The 15,662-nt window shown below is 40.6% G+C and overlaps 1 protein-coding gene across 1 annotated transcript in view; it reads right to left on the bottom strand.

The window, feature by feature from the left end:
• Positions 1-15,662, bottom strand: part of LOC111266301 (glutamate receptor ionotropic, kainate 2) — a 125,541-nt gene that overhangs the window by 51,577 nt on the left and 58,302 nt on the right. The window contains exons 3-7 of the mRNA XM_086970860.1: positions 9,928-10,086; positions 8,480-8,734; positions 4,671-4,846; positions 2,345-2,398; positions 164-433 (exon numbers count right to left, since the gene is read on the bottom strand). Coding sequence (XP_086826986.1) covers positions 164-433; positions 2,345-2,398; positions 4,671-4,846; positions 8,480-8,734; positions 9,928-10,086 — 914 coding nt within the window. The remainder of the gene's footprint in view (positions 1-163; positions 434-2,344; positions 2,399-4,670; positions 4,847-8,479; positions 8,735-9,927; positions 10,087-15,662) is intronic.

The raw sequence follows: 15,662 nt of genomic DNA, 5'->3' as shown, positions 1-15,662 counted from the left end.
TTTAAAAGCGGCACTGCACGCAATCTTGGATAAACCCTATTTTTTTTTTTATAAACAAATTCCTAAATCATCTTTTCGCTTTCTTTGCCATTATCTAACAACTCTAAAAAAGTAAAAACGTCCGCAGTGTATTCAAGCCTCTAATTCCATGGAAGTTACTTACCGACATCTGATCAATAGAAGCTGGTAGTCCGCTGCTAAGGTCACGGGGTTTTCGCCAAAAAAGCGCTGTTCCAGTTAAACCCCTTTTTCCTGGCGATCCTAAACCCTTTGAATGGCTGGCACTGACACCAGAATCCGGTTGGAGACCCTGAGTAAGCGCCCAGTCGCGTCGCACGAGCTGCACGGCTACGCGATCCGGGTCGATGATGCGGAATGCGGTCACGTTAGCTTTAAGCGAGTAGAACTCGCGTAAATCCAAGGTGTGGAAATCCTAGACACAGGAAAAGTCATCAATTAGAAAAAAAACAGCGGTTATTCAAATTTAGACACAATTTCAAGAATAAGTAGTTTGCCTCATAACTGTCCTTGGGCTGCATATCTTCCGTATTGATTTATAGAGTTTCTGGCACCGCCAGCATTGGTTTGCTTGTTATTGGTCGACTCCTATATGTATATGTACTGCCTCTTCACCGTGCTCAGAGCGGTCATATTTTATATGGCAATAGCCTCAACTTAAGAGGACCGCTCCTTTGAAAAAACTTACGTACACTTTTTAGTAAAGGTTTGTAATCTCTACGCACAAAAGGCACGACTTAGTCAAACAGCAGTCCTTCTCGTTCAGTTTTTCTTTCGGAAAATTTGAATATCTCATTTGCAGAACGACATACCTGCATGAAGCCACATCATAGTCAGCACATTGACCATACTTCAGAGAAAAAAGTCATGCATACGGTACGCCTCTTACGGTCCTTTCCAGCTTTCAAACTAAGGAAATCAGTTCAAATCATAGCATAATACGATGAACGCCTCGTCATTGAAACACGCAGAACAAAACTCAGCTAGCTTTCCTTACATGTCGTACAGTCATAGACTTCCTTTGCAATGCCACTCTGTGTCATGCGATTCCTTTATCCTCTACACCTCTATCTATGTATATAGTTATTTTTCCTTGTTTCCCTCTCTGTTTTATGTTGCAGCTTCTTACATTCTAAGGCTTTTGTTGCTCTGCTTTAAGTAGCAGAAGAGCATAAGAATAGGCAAAATCTTGTAGGAAGTGGGGGGTTTTGTGTCAGTGGATGCGCCTGTCTTCAGGAAGAGGATATCTTTCGATATGGAATGCATACAGAAAATGCTACTTTCGAACCTATTCAAGAGCAGACAAGCGTGTAGAACGGACCTCCGCCCTCTTTCGTTCACACATTGGCCTCAGACATACACACACGCACACATCCACTTGCGCGTTTTAGATCACGCCCCACCGTCTTCACTGTTGATGGTAACGTAGTAATTTCATTCACAGTAATGCTTGTATATCTGTGGACCTCAGTGCATGAGAACCAGCGTTGCCTTGTGTTGTCAGCGGCAGGCTGAATAATATACTACTGTGCAGACGGTTTGGCAAGCGCATCCCTCTTAGATGTTGTAAGCTACAGTAAAATACGTTCATGAAATCTTACGGTGTCCAATGCAAGGCGGCTGCAGGGACGAGGGGAAAGAAGCGTTGAAGAGGATAAAAGTAGGATACCGAAAGAGAAGCACAAATTCCAGCCCGTCACCGGCTCACTTGCAGTAACATCTTTTTCCTTCTTCACATCCTTTAACTTATCCTCTTTTTCGTTGGGCTTAGCTCTGTCGGCTAGGATACCGCTGTCAGATGGTCACGATTTTACCCGTCGCGCTACCTAAGAGCACTGGGCCAGCCTGGTTTAGCTGTGCCGGTATGCGAGCTGGCGTCCCCAAGTCTTCACTTGCGCTTGGATGGTTTCGCCTTGAGCTTGTTTGGGGGTGCATCCTATGTAATATATATAGCCTTCTTCAAACAACCCCTCGTGCCCACAAAGACCAGTATGTCTACTCTGGCGCGTATCCCTTCCATAGTTCATTGGCAATACTTGTACAGTCTTATGCACAAATAATACGAGTAACCGCGGCAATTGGATGTAAAGGTAAGTGCATGGTTTGAGACAGCTGACCAGTAACCCAGACGCTGTCAACGGCAGATGGGCGAGAGTACCGTAAATTGATAACAGCTCCGCGGAGACAATAATTTTCGTCTGGACGCTATGATCGATGATAGTCGATACTATACGTAATATTTTTCTTTTGTGCTTAAATTAAAACATCGGAAAGTATAAAATGTAGATAATAATCGGAAGTTGGGATACGTGTATATGGTACTCACGAGGCCCATGACAATATAGTCGTGGTAGAGTGTCGTTTGATTCACCTCCTCCGCCTAGAACGAAACCATATATAATTAGAAGCTTAAAATTAACATTTAAGGTCATGGTCAAGGCTTTATCTAAATCGTTCAAGCCTTAAGACCAAAGTTTTCTAATTGAGCCACAGTTTGGGCCGGATCGATCGACGACACTTCTTAAATGACACTACAACGCCATCTTAGAAAGCTCTGAAGTCTACTTCATACAAGTATATAATAATATGCGAACCGATTAAGTTCAAGCTTCATATTCAGCTATTAAAGATATGTTTGGAATTAATTTGTCCTTATCCAGCAGTTCATCAGCTTTTGCACCACATTAATTATTTTATAGTTTGAGGATAATTACATCAACAGTTTATAGAAAACGGTGTGTGAAGATCTTCAGATTGTGTGGCCATGTGCAAATGTATTGGAAACGTACGCACATCTTCAGGCTACGTGGAAACGTGGCATACCCTCCGAAGCGGAATATTTATAATATATCAATACTCGATATATAATTTATAAATAATGGCAAAATTAGCTTAGATAATAGATAATAGCGCAAAGTAATGGAAATCTCTATATTCCAAACTGAAACATAGCAACGATTCCAAATCTCGTAATCAATGAAGTGTGCTCAGCGTAAATGACAACCGGGGCAGCTACGATATAACTTAAATATCTTTGACAACAAGCTGCGATATCGAAGTTGTAGTTACAGCGCCATCTATCATTCAAGCATGCTAAACTTATGCACAAAAATGGTTATGCATTGGTAGCCTATATGTTGCCTAATTATTAGGTATCCTAGAGATGAACATAACATATTTTAAGTAAATATTCTCTTGTTGTTCCCTATTGCCGACAGAGGTTTGTGGCCTTAAGCATGTTAAAAAAACTTTCAGTTCCTTTCAAGTATTTCATGACTTCAACGTGTGACTATGTCCGTACAATCAGAGCACATTTAACGAGCCCTATATATTTAGGGGAAATATATAGAGCATAAAGAAAAACATACAGTGACTTAAACGTTATTTCCTTTGAATTTCTTTATGCATAATATAGCTTTTTTCTTATTTTGATAAATATAAGAAAGTTACCTACGGTAATATATCACAATACTAATATGGCAGCTATATTCCAGTGAAAACGCTAAATATGGACAATGAACCACATACTTAAGCATATGGAACGATAACACAAAAACTTAACAACAGAGAGATAACATACAAAGCCAACCGGATATTGCATTACTGTAACTATATAGTTATAAGTTCCGTATTATATTACGTTTATGGTTCGTATAGAAAAGGCTCGTCGGTTCTGATGCGTTTACATGCGACAACCTCACCTCATCAACATCAAAAAAATCGTCTCTCATTCTCCTCTAAATTTGAATGATCTGAGGATGATCCAGAGGAAAAGAAGAGAAATGGACAGATAAACATTACTATTTCCTGCCAACGAGTAGACGCCGATATGAGAGGTATCAACGGTAGCAAGCGTTCGTCATCCTTCTAACATTTTGCTTAATCCCTAATCACCATAGCTTGAAAAATAGGAGTGTTAGTTCCAATACAATCTATAACTTTATAGCTAAACTATCGGCTGTCTTTAGCGAGAGGTTTTCATCGATGTACGTTATAACGTTTTCACAAGGAGGCTGTTTGAAGACGCAAAAGAAGCTTATCTCTTCATTTACTTTTTGACGTTATGCAGAGACAGATTTTAAGCGGAGATTATGCTGACCGCATATACCAAACTCATTTAGCCGATCAAGTCAAAAGCCCGATTTCTACATCGATTTTTGGTTATCAGTCGTATTGCCCAGTTGCCAAAGGCTGTAACGTAATGAGCCGGTGTGGAATCCAAAGTGATGCCGACCTCTTGACCCTGAACAGCATGTCAACTTTTGCTTGCTTGAATATTGTACTTCAAAGAACTTTCGTTACCTGCGGCCTGTGTGATCGACGAGAATCAATGGAGCCTAGATCGTACTGCTAATTACATATTGCTTGTCGCCAATGGCAGCAACTGACGTCTAGTTCTTTGCCGAAAGTTGTTCCCAGCGAAAATGAGATCAGTGAATTTTCTGCACGTACATACAAATACAAAAATGTGCAGTACCTTTTCAGCCGTGCTTATAATAGATTCGTACCTTTTTCTTAATTAGGACAGTTGATAATTTCCGTTTAATGCCTCACACATGCAGTCATCTATATACTGGGCTGATCGATGATAATAGGAACTACGATGTTCCAGTATGGAAATTATAAATGTTTTTTTCACGTTACTTCTTTACCTCTCGGAATAGCTGCGGCACTTTGGTGAGTTCAAGGTGTAGAATGATATTGTAGATGTTTTTACTGCCGATGTCCTTGAGCATCTTCTTGAAGGATAGCGCGGGGTTGTATGGGTACATCAGCACATTTGGAGGATTTAAGGAAGCGTTGAGCACATCTTTCAGCGCGACAAACACTGGAAACGAATAAAAAGAGGCGCTAAACATACATGATCTATCAAAACCGAATGAATTTAAATTAAGGTCGGACTACTTTAGCTGCCTAAAAAGCACACATCCTCATCATTTGGTATGCAGATCATAGCTTCTCAAGGATCAACCACGTGAACCTAAGTGTATATTGCGCAATTTGATCAAAGTTCATATGTCAACACGATTCGCTTAAATTAAACAATTAAAAAAATATTGGCCATATCTAGTAATCACTTGGGGTCACTTGCCACTAAAAGCTTAAGTATGAATGTTTTAGTTCATAGACGATCCTTTATGTTTTTGGATATTTTGAAAGCGATTACCTCATTACCCCTGGTCGACTTTAAGCAGTACAATGAGACCGCTAATTTCAAAATATTCGAGAGCATACAGGATCATCGGTTGGTTGCCTAAAGCATTCATCCTTAAGCCTAGACGATTCTGTACGCTCTTGGGCATATCAATTGATGTATGTTCACTTCTGTTTTACCACATAATAAATTACTAAACATACGTTGATGGCAGTTTTTTGAATCTCGAGTATACTAATTAGTAAGTTAAGAACGTACACCTATCTTCAATGAAAGGAAAAGAGTTACATCAATTACAGGTAGGCAGACGGAACCGTTGAAATTTTTACAAGCAACCTTCACAGGGACCATATGTGTTAAATAATTAGCAATAACTTATGATTGAGGAACTACGCGATTGCCATGGACCGTTTCTAAATTACGCATCGGAAAACTTCTGCATGAGGATTAGGAATATCGCCACTGGCTAACTTGTTATAATTATATACATCAACAATCTTTCCTCTGAAGCCGCTGTCAACATTGATTACTACAGTACATCTAAAAAATTAATGATACGACCGCCTCAGCGGATTATTGTTCCTTGGTCAAATTCGGTACAAACCTGTATCTTGTGTAAGCTGCGGTAACCATTTTCATGGCATTTTCCTTGGTTTTTTGCACGCAAGCACGTCCATTGGAGAGCCAAAATTAGCACAGGTTTACACCGTTGCCTTTGATTGATAAATATAATTTCATTCTATTGCGTACCTTGTAAGACATCGTCTTATTAACCCGTTAAATATATAAGTCATTTAACTACACACTCTTGCAGAGGCTTCATACCTCTACGGCAGTGGAATGAAATATCCAATATACCAAAGAAAAAAAGGCACCATTTCACAACTATATTCCATAAGTAGTGTCGACTATCACCTGCAGAGCCTGTTGGAATCTTGTGAATCGGAGTTACGCGTACTTTACATATATACCTTATTTAACAAAACATTTTTAATAGTTAGTATTTGTACCAAATTTTCAAATACTTTTCTGCATTAGTTGCAACTAGTTTCTATGTATATATAATTAGATTAAGGAACTCAGGCGTTTGGTGTAACGAGATCTAATTTATGTTCCTCAAGATCCTCAAACCTAAAAAATACGCTATTGAAAATCTCTCTTTAGGACAGGTTGACAAATGCCTTAACGCAAAATATGGCGCTTCAAATTTCCGCCATTGTTTTTTGTTCCAACGCTATTTAATTTACTATATTGAGGTACCTTCGAGTCATTGCACGTGACTCGATGTTTTAAGAGCAATAATAAAATTGCTACCATTTCAAGTTTCAACGTAACTTATACGAGGAGGTGGTTTTGGTAGTAGGAAAATAAAATAGAGGATTACGTACCATCGACATTTTATATTTGTTTCGTTCGCGAATCTCAGTCTCGTAACTGGCTTGAACTATTATTTAGCTATCTATCTAAATTAAGTATTTAACTATAACGTCTTCGACTTTTTGCATCAGGTAGCTTATATCTGTCGCTTAGCTCTTTCTTTTTCTACTTCATCTGTTTGCCTTGATAAATAGCATAGTCATCAAAAATTTGAGACTAAGTAAGATGAGCATACCCTCTTCATATCTTATCCTTTTTTTTGGCTCAATATGTTCCTCAACCCGCAGGAACGTTCTCTGTTCATCACCGCGTTTTCCTTTTCTTGCTGATCTTCTCCCTACGTCAGTGAATGCGTTCCACTTGCAATCTCGCAGCTGTAACTCGTCATGCTGTGCGCGATAATGATGTTCGCGTTGGCGGGCAAGGTCACCAACTGTGCCTCGCGTCGTATTGGCTCTTATTACTCATTCTCGTATAAGCAACGCTAGGCTAGCAATAGAAAGCCACACTTTCCTCTCGGAATATTTTGGACCGTTTTCGGAAACGTCATCCAGTAGCTACCGACACTGATCGACGCTGGTTGGCGTTCACTGCCTCACGGTTTTCCGCTTTCTGCTAGATACTAGAGACTGCCCTCGGCCCTGTCGTAGTCCTTTGGTCTTCCTGCTCATTCATTGTGTCCTTCTTCACACTCCTATCCAGTCGACCTGTCTGTTTGCTTTTGAATGGTAGTCGACGGATCACAGCATTGTGTGGAGCATGTGATGGCGCCCGTCGTCGTGATGGTAGTGGTAACGATGGGGTCGTTGTACTTTTAGCGTTGTATGTTGACTCCTAGCGCTGCTTGTGCTGCTCTTAAGTTGTACGCATCTCGCTTTGGGTGTTCTTCGTTTCCCATCGTTATATGATGATGCGATGCCAGTCGTTTTCGTTTCCCACTACGTCTGGAACGGGGAAAGCGGACGGAAGGTTGAATGTCGTCGACGAGACGATAGCAAAAGAAGCAGTATGGTAAGAAGACGTTGGCTGGCTGACACCAATTACGTTCCACGGCTAGTCGAACCGGCACCTGCTAGAAGAAGCAGCGGTACGCCACAACCTGGCCTTTCATCATAGCGCGAAATTTTCTGTTCGCGCGCTCTCTACACTCTGTGTGCTTGTAACAAGCAAGCGAAACAAACGTTGTCTGTACGGGACATGAAGGCCTACAACCAGCCAGCTACCCAGGCCACGCTTGTATTACTCTTCTTTTACTACGGACGGTACGAATCTGCAGTAGGATCTCTCACACCTCTATCCATTAGCAAGGCGCTGTTCTTTGCCTCGGTGTTGGCTTATTTGTCCGTCGCAAACCGATACGTTATACCTTGTGAACGACATGCTCATCCTCTCTCGAAATACCTCGTTTCTGTCTGTACCTGCTTCTTTCTCTCTATAATTTTTTTAGAAATTATGGTTTTTTTCAAGAAAATTCGCTGTCAAGGGGCAATCAAATATTTGAAGGGGCGTGTCTATGTACGCGTTCCTCAGGCATTGCTTATATACAGTGACCAAGTTATGTATGAACATATGAAAATTGTACGTGCTAGCACGTTAGAGGTATTGAGAATGCCAAAGCGGTAACGAGGCTTAAAGTACCTGAACTATGTTGGGTACGGGTACTTAGCTTTTTTCTTAATGGGAAAATTTGAACGGATCAAGCACTACTCTGACAAATAAATATTAGCATTGGCATTCATCTTTTTAGTCATCATGACTGGTCACTACAACGACGAACCCGTTAAACGAACACAACGCAAAATTGTACTCCGTTTGGCACGCACATAAACGGCCTTTTTATCTAACAGCCTTTTTTGCTTATTCATTTTGGTAATCGTTAGTTATATATATGGCTTCTATACTAATATTGCACCCGCTAAGTTCTCTCACCATTGTCATTATCGTAGAGCACGGCGAACGACTTCCACTTGCGGCTCTTAATGAGATCATAGTAGGCCTTATTCAGCTGATTTACGGCCGGGTGCAGCTGCAGTGAAAATGGACTTCGTCGTTCACGGAATCCTCCGGCAGATGTCTTTAGATGAGGCACGTGAAGACGAGCGGCCGCAGATGCCACGTACGTGGCCACTTGCCACGACGTGGGGCCTACGAGCGCTACCACTCCTTGCCGAGCCAGTTCACATACTGGGTCATCATATGAATGAGTTGACCGTTTTTATTATCGATGTTCGAACCCAGTCCAACATTGATCATCAATCAATCAAGCACATTGGAATGACCACGCATATAGAAAAAAAAAGAGATCTATATTAGAAAAATATACAACACCTTTGCTTGAGAGTTCATTAACAGTGTTATAGCTCAAAGGTTTAGTTTATTATATCTATAAAGAGTAGGCGAAACGCTTTCGTCCATCTTTAATCATTATCTTATTTATTTGGTCCTGCCTAAACTCATTCCATCCTGGCCACAGCCCGCCAAACTCGTGCGGTTTTTACGCGTGTAGGACGCGTTAATCAATAATCTGTGAAATCAAAGAACCTGCATTAGTATCAGCTTTATACACATAGTTTTCGCCTATCTTTAGACAATAAGCTTGTTGAAATTCGTTGATTAGTCTCAGGAAAAATTTTTGCATGGTAAATTAAAAAAAAAATAACCGCCGGCATAGTAAAAAAATGCCTATTGCACTTAATAGTTTGCAGCCTTTCTACTGAGGTGGAATTAAGATTCGTTTCCGGATCGAACTATTTCTTAGATGAAATAAAAACGTATGACAATCACATTACAACCTACATAATATCCCTCGGATAAAATGTTCCGCCAATGTGACTCCTGCACTGAAAGAGAAGGACATTCTATGAAAGTCTAGAGGCAATATTCGATATAGTTATGTTACTCTCTCTGAATGCTAAGTCGTACATTCTACCGAATAGGCATTTTCTGTGTGTGTTTGTGTCTGAAATGGCCTTGAACGGAAAACCACTATATCATTTGCCCTTTACCGACCTTGTATTATTGTTATTGTCGTCTCTGCATACACTGTGAATCTTAGTTGTTTATACCTTTGTACTCAAGATATCCAAAATGAGTACCGTTATGAGGCACCAAGGGATGTAAAACACTATATATGTTAACTGAAAAGTTCAAGTAAAAAACCTAGCATTAACTTCCAGTTATGCGTTAGATATTGTTAGGGCATTAATAACACCGGGCAAATGGCCAAATCGCTTGTCTAGCGACGCGTCACTGCAGACATAAGCTTGAAACGTATGGATACAGCGAAAGAAGATTTGTGCCTTTGTGCGAACGCTATGTTTATGCATTTTTGCTTTTTCCTACTTTATAAATATTTCGGTGTTGGCTTTTGTACTTACCGCATTTCGAAGCAACAAAACTGTCTCCCGGATTTGTTTTAAAGGAGATCGACTGCAGTTCTCTACCCCTGAGTAGGGCTCCATCACGATTTACCCGCTCCACAGCCCGCGAGAGATGCTCATCGAGATGGCTATTTTCTCCTTGGTCAAACACGCCGCCTTAATGAACAATTTGAAAAAGGCAAGGAAATACCAAATGATCATATCAAGGTCCAGTTAGGTAGACCTTTAGTCCCACTAGCTTTGCTAACCTACAACAAAGGCCTTTTTTTGTTTTTCCATAAGCATTAAGCTCTTTTTTACGTCGTGGGTATGTATGTGTAGGAACCTAAGTCTTTTGGTAACAAATAAGGAACTATAAGACATTTGTAGATCGTTTTGATTTCTTTGCAGAGCCGAACGGTGTTTTTGTATGTAGAGATTAAATCAAGGTTTTTTCAGAGTCGAAACAACACTGTCGAAAACACAATACACCCCCCGCATTTTAGCAGTTTGAGCGAAACATGAGATTTTGGTATTTTTTCTGTAGCCATAATTCTATTTCACGCAAGAACATAAACAGAGATGCAATGTGAGAGATTAAGCCCTGAATAATTAAAATGTCCATTTGCTAATATACCGGCGCAATCTTAAAATGCGTTTTGGGAGTATTTTTACACGTAGACATCATTGCTTTAAACGTTCGTGCCATGACAAACCGCTATAGTAAAGCGCCCGTTGCCGCATCATGCATAGCGCTGCTTTGTCCTCTTCAGAACCCTGACGGCTCCTAATATAAAGCCGTTCATTTGGTTAAGACGCGGCGCATTTAAAGGAGGTGAACATTTTGCACGCCATAATAGGCAATTTATATGGTGGTGTAGGGGGACTATCAACTGTGCCCAGGGGCATTTCCTCAATGATGACTCATTTTTGATAAGACAATGTTAGTCACTTCGTAACACTCCTCCAACAGAAACCATGCAATATCGTTTCACGCGGCCTAGAAACATCCCGTGAGAGAACGGTCACAGATACTTGAGTTCACCGAGCAATCAAGGCAAGCAAAGGGGATAGATTTTTTTGTTAATATCATAGAGCTAAGATGCCATAGGTCGTCACATTTTTTATTATTCGATGAATCAGGGTTATTCTATCCAACAGCCTCATTCAATAAAATGTCAGTACATATCGGTTTGACGATAATGCGGATTCTTTTTAGTTTTCTGCTTGCTACTAGGTATCTCTGACCACAGGTTCTATACTGACAATACGGTTCGTTGAACGAAAGCTTATTCTAAGAGATAAATATTTAGGCATTTACCCAATACGAGGCAAGGGAAAGAATCCCTCGCGGATTTTCTTTGTCGCTTCATCGATGAGCACTTGACCATCTTTGCCATACGTTAAGGACACAGCCACTTATAGTAGCCAATTCGAACCTAAGAGGTTTGAACTAATCTTTCGCGGCTCGGCTACCGAAATTAGTGCGGTGATATCCTGGAAAATTTTGAATAATAAACTTCCAGAATATCACCGTCCGGTAGAGGGCAGGATTGTCGAGTTGACGATTTGTGTACAAAACAGTGGATACGACAAAGGATAGCCCGCTACTAATTCATCTCGCTGAGTCTTTGGGATCTGCTGAATTTATTTTAGAGAACTTATTACTAAATAGAGAATAAACTTGTTTTACGCCCGGAACTAGCTAAGCATGGATAGCTAAGCATGACCAACGATTTGGTCTTTGGCAATGCACAGTTCCGAACCCGGTTCGCTAGGACGGTGAGCTGTCACACTATCGCAGGCGTTGTTTATTAATGGTTATTTATAAATAATGTCTCACTTATTGCTAACTCCCTGTTTGGAAGACATTGTCTAATTTATTTGAAAACCTGTTTTCCTTATGGTAATAGCACTACTTTAGATTAAGTCGGACCACAGTTACGCAAATGCTTTGTCTCAACTATGTTAAATTTCAATCATGCTTGAGACCAATGGCGCACTACAACAAGAGCAAACACGTCATCTTTATGAGGAGCAGCCTCATATGGACAATCTAAGGTCGCCTATTATTGTTGCAGCGTCTTATCAAGTTATTCTATGTTCTTCCTGAACGCATATGGAGTCAGACGGCTCAAGGAAGTTCTTCACACTTTGGCGTGTATTTTTCGAGCTCTCGTAGTCCTTAACAATTATTGTCTCGGTTGACGCTCCGCCATCGATTTCCTCGATGATGTACAGCAACACATTAGAACTGTAAGTGGGACATCGGAGCCGTTCATCCTGTCGGCTCACTAAATGCTGTATTTACCTGCTGCTACAAGCGAGCACGCGTGGAGTATTGCGGATCCGGAGAGCCAGGATCCGTAACCCTGCACTAGAAACACGTGACAGATATTATCATATATCATATTCCGATATAGTTTTCCTTATCTCGCCTTATGATATATAATGTAAAACATGAAGTGGAAGACCCTGGATATTTATTATATACGGTCAGTAAAGCAGACAATGTTTAGGGAGTACACCTAGATATCTCAGTATATTTCTGTTTATTATAAATAAAAATCTCCTAGAGGCACAGCTAAGAGTATCCAACGATCGTACTTGATTTGCTTTATTAACTGCAAGACATAAATGCTAAGAAAACCAATGTATTAGGCCATTTTTTTGCCGACGGAATCCTTACCAAAGAATTAAGGCACTTGTCTTCTATTGACCTATGTATTCGTTTATGGTTTTGCGTATCACACTTGAGTGTTTCAGTGTGCACTGTCGACAAGTATGAGGCACAGTTCTAGATTTTTCGAGAGTTCAGTCTTTTTAATTAGCGTTCATTATCGGCTAACGGTTTTTAGCATAGCTACTTAAACAATGTCCATAGATATTCGATGGTATTTGAGTGAAGTTATTGTAGTAGCCACTTTAGCGTACGATATCTGTGCCTCCGAGCTTGTTTCCATCCATGTTTGCCTCGTTGTCCAAAAAAACATTGAGTTTCAGAACCATTTTTCTCTTTCTATTCAGACTATTGCAACCAAAAACGATGCTATAGCGGGTTTCATTTTTGTGACACAACAACAGTCTTTGAAGGCCACCGTCACCCCTAGCCATGTTATTCTTTTTATGATTATTATTATTTTTTAGGGTTAGCACGCGCTGCCAAAGACCATCGTAAGCCTAAAGTTCAGTTTAAGCGCATCTTTTTGCGATGATATTTTACAAGAAGAGACAGACAGCGTATTTTTAAATGACAAAATGTTTATGCAGAACGGTACCTCGAAATCTCGACCAAGACTGACTACGATATGGTGTCAGGATATACATATGGAAGTGATCGCTGGAGCGGCTTAATGCAGCCGCCAGTGAACATCTATGGGCCCGCCCTAGACCGTGACGCTTTGGGTGAATAGTGCTGTCGAAAAGCGTTCATTAATTGTCGGTACGTTTTCAAAAGGAATTGTTGTCCTAAAAAAATGCTTAAGAGAGTTTGTGAACATTGTAAATATATTTACGGAACGAAAATAGCAGGATGGCCGCGTCCTTCGAGAAGATGTCCGGTTCTAATTTTTATTAACTTCATCCATGGCGCCAGGGGAGTGCGGCACCGTAGGGTATTCGAACGGCATCACGATGCCGACGTCCGCGGCTGCCTGAATTAATGCACGGCACGGCAGGTACTTCGAAATGAATCGTACGCGCAAAGCTGTTGGTTGCGAGATGATGGCATCCCGTTCGCTGAAGTGCTATGTCGAAATGGTATGAAATATTTGCACGTGGTCTTCAGAAGAGTACGCAACCTATGGCAAGTCAACCGAAGCTTGTCAGCATGAAAGTTCATAAATACCAAATGGAAATACAGTTGTACTTTCGAAATTATCTAACCTTAGCACAAGTTCGACGCCTACGGGAGATCGGTTGGTTTCCCGTTCTTTTATTCCCGAATTCTATTATTCTCTGAACGATGGATGTATAAATAAGTATCAATATTTTCTAATGAAGTTTGAAAGCGCGGCAAAGGAAGAAGCTGCAGGCTTGACGTTTGATAGATCGTAGGCGCAGGTTGTCGTTGAACATTCCAAACCCGATAACGAGAGAGTGGATATTATGGCAATGAAATTGACGAGGCGTAAGCGTGTACAGAGGAATATGATGAGATAGTGTAAAAGTTTTCCGCTGACTGACTTGAGGAAAAATAAGTTGATATATTGTACATCACAGACGAAGAGACAAGACAACCTCTAAAAAATTGACCCCTTCAATTTTTGTTTTTCGTCGTGAAAATTTTGGAGTATTTTTAGTTAAATCGGTAGTGGACCAAGTGAAACGCAATGTAAAAAGCAGCTGATGCGACAGGGGTCGCTGTGAAAAAAGTAGTTGCCCGTTTGTGCCTTCGGCAGAGTGCAAAGTATCAACCGAGGATTGAAGTTTTCACAATAAAGTTTTTTTGCGGATATCAAGCGATTCGTGTTCGATGAACAAAAAAGATATGACGCCATAATAAGCCTCTCATACGCTGAATTTAAGCATAGAAAATCAACGCCGCCAAACAGGCCTTGTAGTCGCGCTTCAAATAATGTCACCGACTATAAATTCTTTTGTAGGAGAAAGTTTCGAAATAAACTTATTGTTACGGTCGACGCTCTCTTAATGACATCCTAACACAGACTTGAATGTAAAACTTGAAACACCCATTACGCTTGATCCTACACAGAAAGCAATGGCTATTTATTTTTTTTGATGCCAATACGTCGAGCCTGATAAAGTATGTTCCCTTATTACAGTATTTTTTTTAAATAGGAAAAACGTCGTTTATTTTTTGAATTGTAACTTTTTATGCTAAGTTACTATAAATTGTCTGAAAAGTATTTTGAGTTATGTTAAATCGCAGGGTTCATTCTATTTGTATTATATAATTGTTGTGCCGGTAATACTTTCACTAAACATTGCCGGATATGTCTGGCCCCAGGATGAAACGAACAGTGCCAAGGACAGAATCGCAATTATCGGTATTTGTAGATATATTACAAAAGAAGAGCATAAATATGGAAAACTAATAAGTTACTTGTCGGGTCTAGTTTGAAAACGACAAGCCTCGGTCACGTCGTTCCAATCGGCGGCTACAGTGAGATTTCCTGATCACTCGAAAAAGCAAAACATGGAAGGAATGAATGCCATTTGACTAACTGGGTCGAAAGGCGCCAGCTGGGACATTGGGCAATTGTCCGACCTTCGTTGCCCAGAATTGGTTGAAGATCCCCCCAAAAATGTCATCAAATCCACTTTCTGAAAGGGCCGCTTTTATGTAGTGGAAAGAATATTCCGCTTTTAAGAGCTTGTATAAAGGACTGCAACTTCGGTAAAATGGTGATAATAGAACGCCAACCCCAAAAAGTCTCAGAGCCATTGAATTATCGTGCCCCCCCCCCCCCCCTTATGGTCCCCGTCGTTTGTGCGCTTTTTTAGTTCTTGAAAGCACTTGTGCGAAGACTCTGTATCCTGTCTCGATAAAATTCCGAATTGCGTACGTACACTCCAGTACTTCAAGCTGTGGATTTTAGCGAAGAATAGCTATCGACGATAAGCTAGGTATTGCCTGAATTTTTCGGCGAATGCAGAATGTCGCATTGCCATGTAAACGCTATCTGGTACCCAACACGCCTTTGAAATGTGGCAGGAGTGTTTGCATACTGTATTTACTTGAATCGATTCGTACTATCCAAGGTACAAAATGCCCAGGGATAATATCCACT

Source organism: Varroa jacobsoni, unplaced genomic scaffold, assembly GCF_002532875.2.
Source record: "Varroa jacobsoni isolate VJ856 unplaced genomic scaffold, vjacob_1.0 scaffold_1070, whole genome shotgun sequence".
Lineage (NCBI taxonomy): Eukaryota > Metazoa > Arthropoda > Arachnida > Mesostigmata > Varroidae > Varroa > Varroa jacobsoni.
This window is presented reverse-complemented; position numbering and strand designations above follow the sequence as displayed.